Consider the following 15,999-nt stretch of genomic DNA (forward strand, 5'->3'; position numbering starts at 1 on the left):
ATACTAACATGATACCAAAAATTGATGACTTGTCGGATGAACCAAAACTCAAAATTTGACAAATTATTGGATAAAAAAATCATTTTTCTCAGTACAAAAAATTATATATTTTCCTAAAAAGTTGAATAGAAATGTAAGTATCCACTCACTGACTGAAGTTCGTTAGGCCATTTCACATCATTAGTGACTCAATCTTGGAGAATGATAATTGGTTAGTAAAGTGCCACGATTTTTGGGATGGCCTTTGGCATTGTTATATGCCGTATGGAATGATTAATGAATAACATTAATTTTATCGATGTAAGAAAAATATTAGTTTTTTTTTTTTTGAATTATTTAAATTTTCAAACAGCCGAACTCAATTCCAGCAGTGAATTCGAGATTTTTAATGAAAAAGATGAAACTTAAATTTTCAAAAATGTTATACGTAGAATTTTAATATCTTAAAATTATTTATTAAGATTTTTGACTACGCTAGTTCGAGTCATATATATCTCTAATTAAATCACTGCATATCTATGTACGGTTCATGCAGACCTTCACACAAAACTCATGCTAAGCCAATGATTATACGATAGATGGAGCATCTTTTTATCCCATGCAGACCTCTGCTAACTTAACATATCAAGCATGCACTTTGATTTTGTCAAACGCCTAAGGCCAAAAAATGTTCTTGGCTAGAAGCCTAGAACTTGATATTCGACCGCATAGACGTCTGAATTTGCTAGTTTATAAGATCAATGAACACCATCACATATGAATTGCTGTTTTTATTAAACACATAAACATCCAACAGCATATATTATCATTAGTGCGAGGATCTCAAAACAGAATCAGATCCTACAATCCTTATATTGTTTGGGTTTATTGGCAAGTCGATGGATGTTAAAGATCGCGGAGAAAGCACAATATCCATCTCCTCCCAAACATCGTCTAGCAAACTTTTGACAGGTACCACCTGCATGAAAACAAGACAAGAACTTGACGATAGCATAGGCGGAGCCAGAAATTTTGCATATGAAAGAACCATGTAATTTTTGGGCTATGTACCCTCTATTTTCAACCTTCAGTATGACTGCTAGCATCTCACACACATGTGATCCCGACAAATTATGTATCGCGGAGGCAACGATTTTCCCAAGATATGCATATTGTTAGAAAAGGGTGTCTGCGTACCTTATTGGGATGTTCGAAAGAATTTTCATCCATATAATCAGCGGATGTTAACTCGGTCTTGATCCACACTTGTGACCGTATCGAGTTCAGCTCCAATCCATCAACAGATATTTGAAGGGTCACACTCTTGCTTCCAGAGTTAACCACCTGCAGTATTGGACAGGAGAAATGGGAGAATGTTTTATCTTGAAGATTCATGCTCGACAAGTATTTCATTTTCTAAAAAAATCCCCTTAATATTAGTATTAAACATTAAATCAATAACATCTCAACTGATATATATTTTTTTTTTATTTTTTTCGAATATCATTTGAATACTTTTGAAAATATATAAATATATTAGATTTTGATATTTAAATTACCGGATTATATACATTTAATTTAAAGTCATGCCTCATGCATGGTGTATTTTTAGAAGTAATAGAAAAAGTGAAGTAGCGTACCTTTATTCTCAAGTATTTGTTGTTATCCTCTGTATTTTTCCACATAACAGCGGAAGCAATGAGAAAACTCTCTACGCCAGCTTGAAGGGTAGCATTAAGAAGAGTTGCACCATTTGATTCCTTGAAGAAATGTTGCATCCAATAACTAGGAGTTCCATATGTCTCCGATGAGTCGAAGACGATAGCATCAGGATTCCACCTAAATGACAGCGAAATGTTTTCGGCTTAGAAACAGATCAAAAGTAAAGATTATCATGAAGAAATTATAAAGAAAGGAAGAAAGTAAGGGGGAACAAAACAAAATTACCTTCTGTCATTTTTATTCACAAACAAAGGCGCGTAGCTTGCCATTTCTACTACATCACTGCATTGTAGGAGCGAATGTTAAGTCTTCATCAATATCAAGTACACACACACATTTATAGCAGAAGCATAATATCAACTGGCTCGTAAGAACTGGATTATTGCCAACTTGCAAGACTTGAACAATGGATCGTGCAGTTTTTTTGAAGTCAACTAGCATGTGGACAAGTTAGATTTAAGAATCTAGAATATTTATTATATACCACAAAATCAGAATAACTTCGTTGGTACAAAGTAATCAAAATGATGAAACGTTCTTATAAAACACTACATTCTCCGAACAAAAGCTGAACTTCATGAAATTTATCCTTCGGGGAAAATCTGGGTTTGGAAACGCGGTAAATATGGAGTTGAAGGGAAAAAAGAAAAAACCCGAAAACCAAGGTAATCATCTGTTTTAGCAAATATAAGTTTGAAAACCGTGAAAATACCAGTTTCTTTCGAGCCCAATAAGAAATCCGGCTTCAGCCAGAGCTGCTAAGAGACTACCCTTGCCAGCATCATCTCCAGTCACAGCATATTCACTCACAAAAGCCTGCACCATTTACAATGCAATTTAAAGAATCACTATTTCCTAAACCTGTCAATCTGATAGCAAAGTGTTTCAAACCTTTGGACCTCCTCGTGGCGCTTTATCAAATTTTCTAGCTGATCCAAACACATTGTCTGCATTGTTATAAATCTGGTAGCACAAAATATATGATAAAGAATAAATAATTATTGCATTGCGGAAAACCGAAGTATATCTCCAGTGCTTGAAAAGACAGTTTATGTGCTTACATGATAGTCATAATAATGAGCTGGGTGATCCAATAGTTTAGACGAGCCATCACAATTAGAGATTATTTCGATGTCCGGATAAGCATGTCTAATAGCGTCATAGAACTTGAGGTAGCTACCTATATCATTAGGAAATAAGAAAAATGATACAAAAATATTTTTAGCTCTACTAAAAAGTAGATTAAATAACACAAGCATAATCTCCAAAGTAATTCCTACCGAGGTAATCTTGCCTCTCACAGTCCTCATTCCCCACTGCAACATATCTCAAATTGAAGGGTTCAGGGTGTCCCATTGATGCTCGAACAGAACCCCATTTTGACTGAGGACTACCCCTCGCAAACTCAATTCCATCCAGAATCTCCTGCATTTGAGGTTAAACTTTTAGTAGGGTGATACGGTTTGATGGGGCTAAGGTTTAACTGCAAGTGAAGCTCGATAAATAGGAAATCCCTATATAACAAAACTTTTTCCTTTCGTGCATCTGGGAGGGGTGTGAATACATATACAAGAAAATATAACACTCCTTTGACAACTTGATGTAATCAAGTTCGTAAAACAAGAACAAATACTAAGTAATTTCTGTGAGAGTTCATCGTGTGGAGTCTCATTTGTGTGACCTCATGCTCGCGGACCCGGGACATGACAAGAAGTGTTTGGCACAAGTTAGATGTGTTTGGTATCAATTGGATAGTAATAAGTGAAATCAAAATAAGCCACCTGGGATCGCTTTAATTTTCCACATTCTTGAAAAGCGACTAATAATGAGGACCATATATATCTAAAGCAAACCCAAAAGCCATACTTGTACGAAAGGTAGGATGGCAGAAGGGTCAACATGGTCATTGTGACTAATTCCTGAAATAATCAGACATGTCAAGAAGAAAAAGGGGAGTCAAATATCAACAAAGTAAATCCTTGGGGTGAATTAAGTAGGAGTAAAAAATCAGTAAAGCATGTTCCAAGGGAGAATTAAATGAACGTGGCACAAAACATACCATTGTTGAACACCCATATAGGTAATGCGTCTAAGTCCTCAGCAAGCTGCAGAAAAGTGGTGAAAAAAGGGGGAATGATAACAAAAATGGCAAATTAAGATTTTTGCGGAAACTAGGACATGTGCTTAACAAATGTCAGGAAAATTCCTGATATACACCTGTAAGAATTCAAAGTGACCGAGCCCATCATCAGTCCAGTAACGCCAGACATCACCAAAATGACCGGCCCTCTCCTCCCAAGGCCCAACAGTTTCTTTCCAGCGGAATGCATTTCTTAACCATTCACCTTCAACAAAGCAACCACCTAACATGTGGATATCAAGCTTGTTAGATCTACATTAACGCAGTTACACCCATCAACACAAAAAACTGAGATAAAAATACGCAAATTTTCGGAAAGAATTCTTAAAAGAGTAACATATGCAAAACAGAAGATATAGTAGTATTAAGCCCATCTCCTTCTTGAAGATGCTCTAGCTGGACTTACAAGCTTCATATGTTTTTTATTTGGATCTTTGTCCTTTATTTCTTACCTTTTAAAGTCTACTTAATTTGTACTGCTTTTCAACTCGATTGGAGTAGAAGGCAAGAGAAGGTATAGGGCTTGATAATATGTAATACATTCTCTAAACTTGAAAATATAAAAATTAATACATGTACTAAAGGCATTATAGCAATACCTGGAAACCTTATAAATCCAGGGCTTAAATCTTTCAGCATCTTAAAAAGATCATTGCGAAAACCATGCCCCTCTATCCAGAGAAAATCACTAAAAACAGTGTTGAACATAAACCCTTGGTGATATAATTCAAATGTCAAGACAAAATGCTCCATCTGAGATTTTTACTTTGATTTTACGATGGGAGCATCAGAGAAACAGAATAAAAATTGTATTTATTTAGTCGCTTTGAGAGCATATAAGAACATTTACTCCAGATAGCAAAAGCTCCTAGTCAAGGCTCAAAAAGACCAAGACCAATTTTTTGTTTCAACTGAAGTATAAATCTCTAGATTGGGCAGTTTATCAATGTGTACTGCTTTCATCACCACGACCTTTTTAAATAGTTTCACTGAATTCTGAATTTTCAAAAGCACAGAAACAAAAGAAATGGAATGATAATTGACATTATTATGCTCAAAAGTGTTCATAATTCAAGTAAAACTACTCAATTACTCGGAGAACTTTACCACAAGTATATTTACCTTATATGTATCTGCAGGCATCAATGATACTTGATCAAACCATATGATGCCTTTTCTGGTAGTAGTCAGTTGAAGTCTCGAGCTTGCATCTGTTCCTTTTGCTTGCATCAACACCTCTATCTTTGTCCAATTTGAAACATCAGAAGCTCTGCAAGACCATAGATGACACAAACATTTGTCCAAATGAGGCTTCTATAAATTGAAGAATATACATGGAGAGGCTATAAGTGGTGAGTCATCAATTCTCACATAATGTCAGCAGTAGCCAGTGTCTTCAGTCCGATTGACCCAACCAATGACGCAGACACGTTAACTGAATGTGATGCACGAACATAAAGAACCAACTTATACATCTTCCCTAGTTCAATATTCTGCAACAGAGATCGTGACACAGTTGGCAAACACTCAGCGAAATGTGAGAACGGAATTGATCGTTTGTAGAAAAAAATAACAAAATTGTATTATTTTCCTAGCAAGTAGCATCAGCTGCAAGGACGGCTCCATCAAAGAAACAATAACACTCGATGTTACCTTAAATAAAATACGCCGGACTTATCCTATCCTGTTCTATCTATTCAATATTGAAACTGTAAAATTGGAATGATAAGAAGAAGATAAACATGTGCAATGAGCAGGAATAACACACATAAATCAAGAAGGGACCACACATATCCACATGAACGATTAAGATTAGATTAGAAAAGCAATTTAATAAGCTAGGCTTTTTAGATTTTTTTTATTAATTTTTTAGAGAGAAGTGGAAGTAAAAGCCGTAAAAGTCATATTTTTCATTTCATGATTTTGGCTTTTTTCCTCGCTTCTAAAATTTCATAATCCAACCAAACTTCAGCTTTTGTGAATAGACACATATTGTTGAAAACAGAAAACAAAAAACACTGTTTTTCTGAAAAAAACTTCGCCATCTAAAACACTCAAAGGATTAATTACATACGAATAAGAACAAGACCACTGTTCCAAAATCCCCACGGTTTTGAAGGAAAATCAATTAACCACAAAGATCAGTAGAATGACAATGATCATTTAGACCATTAGTGATCAGGAGGCAAGACTTTTTTCAAATCTATCTGACAGATAAACTCTCACCATTCCCCAGAAGCCGGGATTGAAAATACCAACTCCTTCAGCTGGACACGTTTTGGGGCCATCATGGTTGCAAAGCACTTCCATTCGTAGTGCAATTTTGTTTCGATCAAAGCATGATGAACGTTCAGTTGATACTATTAAAGATGATTCATCCCCAATAATAGACCAAGGATCAATATTTGAAGGTGTGTTGAGACCCCCAGCTTCAAATCCTGCAGTTAAAATTACGTCACATTAACGGTCTTAAGCTACACTATAATCTAAACGAATTTCGTTTTACTACACCATGACTATTTCTTCAAATCATCAGACCCAACAGTGGAAAAAGCATACTAGAAAAGAAAAGAAAAGTAGCTTAAAGAGTTATTGCCGTATAAATTAATGCATTAAGCCTGGTGAGTATGGATGATTTGCTGCATGAAAAACGCAAGGAAATTCTTGCTGACCTCTGTTGCAGACAAGTTCGGCCCATAGTCCTCCAGCTCCAGCATGATTAATCTCCTGCAGTAATATCAAAGAGCAACATGCTGCAGGCTCAATACATAAGAACTGACAAAACCATTACAATACAGTAGGTTTGGAAAGGAGAAGTGACGTTAGACGCTTCAGTTTAAAGAAGTAGTGCTATAGGCCATATATCTTTTCGCTTATTTTCTGACTGGGATTCAGCTTATCATTTGTGAACAGTGTTTCAAAAAAAAAATTGCAACCAATATAAGAGGTACAGGAAAAACCCAGTTCCTACTATCCTCAATGTCAGAACTGGAACAATCATTTTCCTTTCAAGCATCCCCAAAAGGATCACTAACATGAGTAGAAGCAGCAAGGCTAAATAACTTTTTCTGGATAAATGTCTCATAAAATAACACAAACTTAAAGTTAACACATCTCATTCACAGAATTAAGAGGCAGAGCCAAGATCCCATGATTAAGGGGACCTGATATATAATTAACATTTTTATAATTTTTTAAGGGTTCAACAACATATAGTCAGGCTAAAATTGTGAAAAGTCTTTAAAAAATTAAGGAAAAAATTTCGAAACTAGGGAGGACAACTGCCAACCCTAGCATGTATGTAGCACCGGGAAAATGTCAATATTAATTACCTATTAACTAATAGCATGACAAGAGATGGCACATATATTGCATCTGCCTTTCAAGACAAAAATACAATGATGTTTCTGCTGCTATCACAAGAGAACATCAATTAATATTCTCTTCATGACTGATTAATCTAACCTCGAAAAAGATACCAAACATTGTCTTTGGTATCTCCTTTACTGATGCTTTAGAGGCATTTATAAAGAGTGCAACAGTCTGGTTAGGCACAATTCTCGAAGCAGAAGATTGACATATAGCACTCAGCAAAATGAAAAGCAAGAGAAGAATACTGCTCAAGGGGGTATTTGCATCCATTTCTTCCTAAATGCATCCAGAGCTTGTGCTACCTATTTATAAACTAACTGCAATGCCTGGTGAGTTATCCTTATCAATAAACAGGGAACAAAGTGAATCAGTTGATAGAAGAAAAGTACAAAGAATAAACAAAGAGCTTATCTTTTACAACAAACTTCGTCTTATTGAACGCTAGAAAGCATTTTGCCTGGATGGTGAACAACCCAAACTCGCTTAAATCCAAAAATGTCTACATTTCTTCTTTGACTAAGTTACTTTCAAATGGTTACAATGAAGAACTTTATAGATGCGTGTATAACTTGTGTGCATATAAAAGTAGAGCAACCAAAATAACTTGAAATCTTACAAATAAAACATTCTTTTCCACAATAACTTGTCAAATATGCAATTGAATCAACGGCTCTTTCATTCCTTATTTCTTCATAGACGATTTCATTTGATTATATGAAACTGTTCTCGGTATCTTTTTTCTGAAAACTGTGTCACAGAAAACAAGATGGAATTTTCCAGAGCCATTCAAGTAGGCCTAACAAACACTTAAAGACAATCTATGATGCATTTTGATTCATTCTGAATACCCTTTTTTAAGTTTATGATCAATCAGTTCTTCCTATTTGGGAATTAAGGAACATGGAAAATTTCTTTGAACATCATCACCCACTTCACCCCCTGTCATCTTTTAGGTAGTGACCATGATGTTAAAGGTTTTCTATTTTTAGATAACTTCTTCATTTGAGAAATTTCAATCACTTACAGCGCATTTATATACAGAAAAGCTTTTAAAAAAATCATTTTCTTTTTAAAATTAAAGTTGGATGAAGAAGATTATTTATAAAATCACTTAAAAAACGTTCTTCCAAAACAAAAACTGCGGCTCCTGGGCTCCGGTTCATGTTATAACCGTTTCTTAGACAATTTTAAATAAAATTTCGCTATTTATCTAAATATTGAACCTTGCTCTCTTATATCCCAAAAAAACTAGCACGTTTCAACTTGTGGCTTCCATTTCCAGTGTAATTCCGCAAAGATTAAAACTTTATTCCCTTATGCAAATCAAATAAAGAACTTTACCTGGAAATTGGTCAAACACAAAAAAATTCTTGAATTGAGGCTTTGTATATCTGTGCGCTACTGTGTTAGAGAGAAGGCAGTAGTCGACTTTAGTGCCTGCGGGAAAACGCAAGGCTATGTTAATGGTGAGATGAAGTTGGTGACCTCATGCTGATTGACGTCAGTATTAGAGTTTGTAAATGATGTTGCGATATTGAAATATTATTTTTTTTATTATATTTAATAATTGTATATTTTAAAATATATAATGAAATTGTTTATAATTTAAAAATGAGATATTTTTAACTATTCATCTTCGTGTAAACTCCAAATATATTCGATCAAGTCCTTTAGAAGTATGTCGTGCAATTCTCAATTCCAAAAAGACGTTTGACTTTACGGTAGGGTATTCTGAAAGGACAACATATGGGAGAATATATTCATCATCTCGAGTCGGAAAATCACTATCTTCCAGTATATCATATCTTTCATTCTCAATAATCATGTTATGAATATTGATACAAGTTTTTATTATATAATCTAAATCAATTGGATCTCTTATATGAAATAAACGTATCACTATTGTCATCGTGCTTAAAGTACAATGAATACTTGTTCAACATTTTTTTCTCTATCATCTTCATATCTTTTCTCACTCCCATTGATATAGTGCAAAAATCATATGTTTTTTTTCGAGAGGAGGTGTGGTATAGTTTTCACAAAAACAACTCAAAATTCATATTATTCTCAATTTTATACTATAAAAATATTTATAGATTTTAATATAAGACCAGTTATAGTTTAGCAAAAATACAAATGCGGGGATCAATAAAAATCTTATGCATAAATAAAAATATAAATAGAGGTAGTTCTGTCAAATAGTAGAATAAAAATTTGAGGTGGAGTTTAATTAAAATCTTTTGGAGTGTAAATAACATTTCTTGAAATTTTTTCGATTTTAAATTTGGTTTGAACTCATGCTTCTTTCTCAACTAGAAAGTTTTATGTCACTTCATCGAGTAATGATAGCAAAAATGAGCATCTTTTTTTAAAGAAATAGAAAAATCTTCGAAATAAATTCAAATATTTCACGGATATTTCAAATTTTCATCGGTTCCACTAAAAAAAAGTTCGATAATTTTTATTTATAAAACTAAACTTTATTAATACCAAAAAACAAAAAACCATTTTGCTAAAAATAAATAAATGAAGAACACCAAAAGTTAAACTTTTGATATCAAAAAAATAAATAAAAACCTTCAGGGATTTCGATGTGAATTTTCTAAATTTCGACTTCTTCCAAGTAAATGAAAAAAACAGTACAAAGTGCACTTGATTGACCACTGGCAAACACCAGATCCCTCCCTCTCTCTTAAAACTATTTAGGTAATTTTCAATTTCAGATCTGTCTCCAAACTTTTTTCAAATGAAGTCTGCAACTCGTGCTGTATGACTTTAATATTATTTTAATTTTACAGTTATATATCATAGATATAGATGTATACTGTCTGTAGTCGTTGGTTACTGTCTTGGGGGTTTCTTATGTCCCGGTGGATCGTTGCCTTTATCGGTTTCTTATATCCTAAAACATGCGTCGAAGCAAAAATTCTGTTTTTATCTATTTCTGAACTGGGTTTTGAAATTTTGTAGTGTTGCATCTGTATGGTGCTTTGGCCTTATTTCTTCTGGTTAAATTTCTTGTGGGTATTTGAGGTTTCAACTAATTTTGGATTTACCGTTCATTCTTTTGCAAATTTTTTATTTTTTGTTTTTTGAATTTTGCAGTCTAGTTACCAACTGTATCTTTTTTCATGTTTCAGGAGGCTGATTCTCACAAAAGTTTCTTGGAGTTTGTACCATTCACCTTCTAAGCTATGGTTTGTTTAGCGAAATACAATTTGATTAGTTTTGTGTTATAGTGTTTAATTGACAAGATTTGATGCTGTAGAGCATGTGGAAAAAGATTGGTTTTTTACTGTTGTGAGTGTGATATAGGGTCATTGAGTAGTTTCTGGGGCTTTTATATGTAACTTGTATACATATTTTTAAGCGATTAAAACTCATTAGTGGAGTGGTGCATTGTGGTTAAAAATGGAACACGGTTTGAATTCACAGTCGAATCATCAGCCTGGGACAATTGACAAGTCTAAGGTAATGGATGTGAGGCCTTTGAGATGTCTTATTCCAGTCTTCCCGAACCCACCGGGCATGCCTAATGTATCGACCCCCCATACTGCCCCCTTTGCTTGTGTTCCGCCTGGTGGTCCTTTTCCGCCAGGAGTTCAACCATTTTACCCTTTTCTGGTTCCCAATGATCCTCAGCACACTGGTTATGGTTCTCAAAACCAGCAAGGTAATTTTGGTCACGGTAGCACTATACCAGCTCCTGTTCCATTGAATTCATTTAGGACCCCGATGCCGAAATCACATGGCCGCCGTGGTAGGCCAAAGAAGAGCTATAATCCACCTGAACCTGTAGTTGTGGAGGGTGATGGATATAGTGATTCGCTGGATGACCAATATGTGAATGAGTTTGGGTTGCATACCACTGATGCAGAGGCTTCCAATAAATCAGCGAGGCGAAGGGGCCGGCCAAGGAAGAGAAGGCCTGTCGATGGTGATGAGGTTGATGTAGAATCTCTAGCTAATAGCTTATTGGCGCTCTTTAAGCTTAATGGATTTGATGACTTTAGAAGGGCTAGTGGGGACAAGGAAACCGTTGGAACTATACTCTTGGTTTTTAGTTTACTCAGGAGAAGACTCACTCAACTTGATGAAGCAAATGACTTGGCTAATGGTATTGCTAGACGTCCCGACCTAAAAGCTGGTACTCTTTTGATGACCAAGGGAATTCGGACAAATGCAACTAAGCGAATTGGGCATGTTCCGGGAATCGAAGTCGGTGATATTTTCTTTGTTAGAATGGAACTTTGCATTGTTGGGTTACACGCCCCGAGTATGGCTGGAATAGATTATATGAGTGTCAAAATTACGACGGATGAAGAACCGGTAGCAGTCAGCATAGTTTCATCTGGAGGATATGATGACGAGGGGGATGGCGGAGACATGTTAATTTATACCGGCCAGGGTGGAGTGCAGAGGAGAGATGGACAAATGTTTGACCAGAAGCTCGAGAGGGGAAATCTTGCTCTAGAAAAAAGTCTACATCGAGCCAATGATGTGAGAGTCATAAGGGGTATTAAGGATGCTCTTTCAACTGGTAAGATCTATGTTTATGATGGCCTGTATAGAATTCAAGAATCATGGGCAGAAAAAATGTCGGGATGCAATGTTTTTAAGTATAAGTTGGTTAGGGTGCCAGGACAACCGCAAGCTTATTCACTGTGGAAATCAATTCAACAGTGGAGAGACGGAACAGCTACTCAGACTGGCGTTATACTCCCAGATTTATCTTCGGGTTTAGAAAGTCAACCTGTCACTCTTGTGAATGATGTTGATGGTGAAAAGGGACCAACTCGTTTCTCGTATATTTTGAGCCTCGAATACTCAAAGCCTTTTCCGGCATCTAAACCTTCTTCTGGTTGTCATTGCATGGGTGGATGTCAGCCCGGGGACACCCATTGCCCGTGCAATCAGAAAAATGACGGCTTTCTCCCCTATTCATCAATTGGGGTTCTTCTGGCTAACAAACCCTTGATATATGAGTGTGGGCGGACCTGTGCATGTCCTCCCAATTGCCGGAACCGTATGTCTCAAGCAGGTATTAAAGTTCGTCTCGAGGTTTTCAAAACAAAGAACAGAGGCTGGGGGCTCAGGTCTTGGGATCCGATACGTGCGGGAGCTTTTATTTGTGAATATGCGGGGGATGTCATTAATGATGCTGGTGGTAGTTTTGTGAATGAAAGTGACAATAATTATATTTTTGATGCAACCCGTTATTATGAACCAGTAGAAGCTGTCCATGATGATTCCACTGGCTCTAAGAAAGCCCCGTTTCCTCTTTTGATAAGTGCAAAGAACAACGGAAATGTAGCTCGTTTTATGAACCATAGTTGTTCGCCGAATTCATTCTGGCAGCCAGTTTTACGTGAAAGTAATAATGAATTGTTTCTCCATATCGCTTTCTTTGCCATTGGACATATTCCCCCCATGCAAGAGCTGACATATGATTATGGGATGGTTCTGCCTGAGAAAGGAGACAAAGGAAAGAAAAAGTGCTTGTGTGGATCTGTGAAATGCCGAGGGTACTTCTATTGATGATGGTACAACAGAAGGATTTCGTGCCCCAAGCTTTGGTAAGAAAGGGTTATTTGTTTTTTTTCCCCTTTTTTAGCAACTTTTAAATACCTAATATTATCTTTTATTATTTAACCATTTTTATACTCACCATAACGGTGCCATATGTGTCTAGGCATTGTTGGACATTTACATAACTTCATATATATGAAGAGTAGGTATTTTATAAGACGGTCTCACGGATCTTTATTCGTGAGACGGATCAATCCTATTCATATTTACAATATAAATTAATATATTTGACATAAAAAGTAATACTTTTTTGTGGGTGACCCATATAAAATATCCGTTTAACAAATTGACCCATGAGATCGTTTCGCCGGAGTTTTTGGGAAATGGTGAAAACATAGACTTTGGGCATCTCTGATGAGTTTTTTAGAATTTTAAGAACGGCATATTGTTAAATGCTCCTTATGCGAATTTGGAAGAAAAGCTTTTGATCTTAATATTGCATTCAATGCATCGAATTATAAAGATATCTAGTTCTCTTATACGAGAAACTCTATAAATTTGAAGTTCATGAAAGTCAATCCCTTGGTAATAATAACCATAGAGAACTCGGAAAGCACTTTGGTCATTGGTTATTTAGATTCATAGAATGCACTAAGCCTGCTATTCTTTTTGTTTACTGGGAATTGAAACATTTGAGAATGAATGTCAGAAGACTTGTTATGATATAGCCTTTTCAGAGTTAAATACTTGTTATTTTTTTATTCCTTTCTTAGACGCAGTATCTATGCTAGTTCGTTTGCAGTGTGGCCTATTTTAGTTTCTTTTTCTTCAGCAAGTGGGAGAGTGAATTGATGCTTCGCACCTTCCGTATTATTCCTTCTCTTTCAAGGGGCGGAACTGAAGGCGAAGAGCGACAACATTCCCATTCCTCACACGATCTTTTCTCCAAATTTCCTATGTTTTAGATTCTATAAAATGTTAACTTGGTCTATCCATAATACATATAGTCATGTCATATTTAAAGGTTCATATTGGAAAGTATCACTTCATCTGAGACCACCTTTGCTGTGTGACATCAATATGTCTATGATACCTCACCTAGAAGAGTTCCTCCGATTAGTCGACTTAATGGCATGTTTGGCATGTTTTTGGCCTTAAGCCCGAGAGTACTGCCTGAGCCCAATTGACTAGTCTTGTTGGTAAAAGAGCTTCCTAAATTGATCGACCACTCTACAAATTCATTATGGAGCCGGTGTGGGATCATAATAACATAATTACTGAATATATTTCACAAACTTGCGGTTCATAAGATATCAGCCAAAATTTTTTGGACTAAAATCAAGGTATTGGTTCATTCTGCAGGCGAGACGTCCACACCCTGATGAGAAGAACTTCCTCAGTGTACGGCATGTAAGTTTTTGTGTAGTTGCCTTAAGTATTTCTCTTTTTCTTACTTCAACGGAGGTAGAAAGTAGGAAGGAGCATGATAGTGCTAGGAATGTAAAAGTATGTGATGCGACGAGGATAGTGTATTGACTCAGAACTCAGATGTAGGATTCATCTAGTTTGCGATGTTCAATTATGTTTCGATTGTAGCTTAAACTTGATGAGGTAGTAGTGCTTATGGATTTCGGATTCTTTATTAATCTTAAGCGATCCCGTATTTTGTTTCAAGCAAAATGTCGTCTATTACTTTCTTGCAACACTTTCAGCGTCGCTCCGAAAAAAAAAAAACCAAAATGGAGAAAAAAAAAATAGGAGACTGAAATTGAAATTTGACAACAAGCATAGACAAAATCACGTTGCATGTATGTGTATTTGGCTTGATGGAACAATCGCATTATTCCAAATTTTCTTTTGACAACTTTATTCCAATTTTGATTTTATCTTAATCACGCGTCCATGTTTTTGTATGAAGTTGAAAGATAATTATTATTTGGAATAAAAAAATTTAGGTATTCAACGCATCCAACAGCTGTCACCCATATGATTCTAAATAAAAGAATTTAAGGTAAATATTGGGATATTTATGTTGAGTAAATTAATAGTATATAGAACGTGGNGAGAATATAATAGTGAGAAAAAGCATTTTTTTTATGAGACGTTAAAATAGAGACCTATAAATTATATTTTGTAGCTAATTTGTTCTAAATGTGCATGGTAAAATATATATTTTTATTTTCTTGAGAAATAATTAAATTTCAATTAAGCCAAGTCATTACCTTTCAAAAGTACATCATTGGACACGATTCAAATTTTCTTTTTCGTTTTTTATTTAAAAAAAAATCTTCATAATTTACCCCTGAAAAGTAAAGTACAACAAATTAATGCCACCTAATTATTCCATCTATTATTACTTATTATATTTAGCAAAAATCAATAAATCAAGAGTTACCTCCTATTTCAGACCAATTTGCACTGTATTCCTAAAACAAATCAGTTTATAATTTTTTAAAAACATGGTACTAACATGACAATTAATGAAATTTATTTTATATATTAATTGTTTAATTATTTAATTTGTCCCAATGGATATTAGAATGAGCATGGATTGGATCCAGAATTATCCAGATAACAAGCTGTACACTGGTTCTGAAAGAAATACTCTGATTCAGTACATTTACGAGGGAGACAGAGACATAATAAAATATGATTAAAAAATTAATGTAAGGAATGGGAGTTATTTTTTTTAATATGATTAAAAAATTAATGTAAGGAATGGGAGTTATTTTTATTTTAAAAAAATTATGTACCAACAAATTTAGTTTCTTTCTTCCTTCTCATAAAAAAAAATGAAATTTGATCTCCAATCTCTTCGAATATATTTTAAATTGAACTTGAATTCAAAATAATTTTGTTCAATAGCTCACTAACTATTTGTATAAACTTTTTAAATTTGTAATGGATATATTTATAATAAACATGTTCATAATTCGAGTAGTAGATCTCTTGTGAGACAGTCTTTATCCGTCACACAAAATAAGAGGTTCGTATCACAAAATTGACTCGTGAAACTTATCACAAAAGTAAGTTTTTGTGTAATTCTAGTTTTTAATTATTTGATTAAGGATGATAATTAAACTAATCAAGATAGACTTAAGCACGGTGATAATGTGCCTACACGTTGAATAAATTAACAGCAAGAACCAATCTTATACCATACAATATTGATTTTTTTTTTCAACAGTCAACCACCAACATAAAATCTGTTTCATGTAGTTCTACATTAGAAATTATAGGGGCAGTTTTATTAAAAA

At 34.8% G+C, this 15,999-nt stretch overlaps 2 protein-coding genes across 12 annotated transcripts; one reads left to right on the top strand and one right to left on the bottom strand.

Moving 5' to 3' along the window:
• Positions 1-755: 755 nt before the first annotated feature.
• LOC140971261 (alpha-L-arabinofuranosidase 1-like) lies at positions 756-8,722 on the bottom strand. Of its 6 annotated transcripts, none has more exons than XM_073433434.1 (18): positions 8,555-8,722; positions 7,307-7,515; positions 6,514-6,568; positions 6,068-6,279; positions 5,213-5,334; positions 4,964-5,111; positions 4,441-4,510; positions 3,919-4,064; positions 3,761-3,806; positions 3,568-3,620; positions 2,982-3,126; positions 2,763-2,881; positions 2,593-2,664; positions 2,414-2,517; positions 1,927-1,983; positions 1,620-1,818; positions 1,177-1,323; positions 756-958 (listed from the first exon to the last, which is right to left on the bottom strand). In XM_073433434.1, exons 2-18 carry the CDS (start codon positions 7,481-7,483, stop codon positions 809-811), a joined length of 2,022 nt encoding a protein of 673 aa, XP_073289535.1. In that variant the 5' UTR covers positions 7,484-7,515; positions 8,555-8,722; the 3' UTR covers positions 756-808. The 6 variants fall into 6 exon arrangements, with proteins under 6 accessions (XP_073289535.1, XP_073289536.1, XP_073289534.1 ...); XM_073433435.1 differs by having other exon boundaries at positions 7,307-7,353; positions 8,555-8,720; XM_073433433.1 differs by having other exon boundaries at positions 7,307-7,530; positions 8,555-8,720.
• A 1,075-nt stretch (positions 8,723-9,797) lies between these two features.
• On the top strand, positions 9,798-14,422 carry LOC140971263 (histone-lysine N-methyltransferase, H3 lysine-9 specific SUVH1-like). Of its 6 annotated transcripts, none has more exons than XM_073433440.1 (3): positions 9,798-9,919; positions 10,354-12,789; positions 14,105-14,422. In XM_073433440.1, exon 2 carries the CDS (start codon positions 10,625-10,627, stop codon positions 12,749-12,751), a length of 2,127 nt encoding a protein of 708 aa, XP_073289541.1. In that variant the 5' UTR covers positions 9,798-9,919; positions 10,354-10,624; the 3' UTR covers positions 12,752-12,789; positions 14,105-14,422. The 6 variants fall into 6 exon arrangements, with proteins under 6 accessions (XP_073289541.1, XP_073289542.1, XP_073289543.1 ...); XM_073433441.1 differs by having other exon boundaries at positions 9,905-9,980; XM_073433442.1 differs by lacking the exon at positions 9,798-9,919 and adding an exon at positions 9,975-10,103.
• Positions 14,423-15,999: the final 1,577 nt, after the last annotated feature.

This window comes from Primulina huaijiensis, chromosome 2 (assembly GCF_012295235.1).
Source record: "Primulina huaijiensis isolate GDHJ02 chromosome 2, ASM1229523v2, whole genome shotgun sequence".
NCBI classification, from domain to species: domain Eukaryota; kingdom Viridiplantae; phylum Streptophyta; class Magnoliopsida; order Lamiales; family Gesneriaceae; genus Primulina; species Primulina huaijiensis.

Bases quoted from the DNA above. Each gene is read 5' to 3' on its own strand.
- LOC140971261 (XM_073433434.1), bottom strand. From the start codon at position 7,483: ATGGATGCAAATACCCCCTTGAGCAGTATTCTTCTCTTGCTTTTCATT. The intron at 6,280-6,513 runs GTCAGCAAGAAT...TTTTAACTGCAG, and splicing joins CGAACTTGTCTGCAACAGAG to GATTTGAAGCTGGGGGTCTC. The intron at 1,984-2,413 runs GTATTTTCACGG...CCTACAATGCAG, and splicing joins ATTGGGCTCGAAAGAAACTG to TGATGTAGTAGAAATGGCAA.
- LOC140971263 (XM_073433440.1), top strand. From the start codon at position 10,625: ATGGAACACGGTTTGAATTCACAGTCGAATCATCAGCCTGGGACAATT.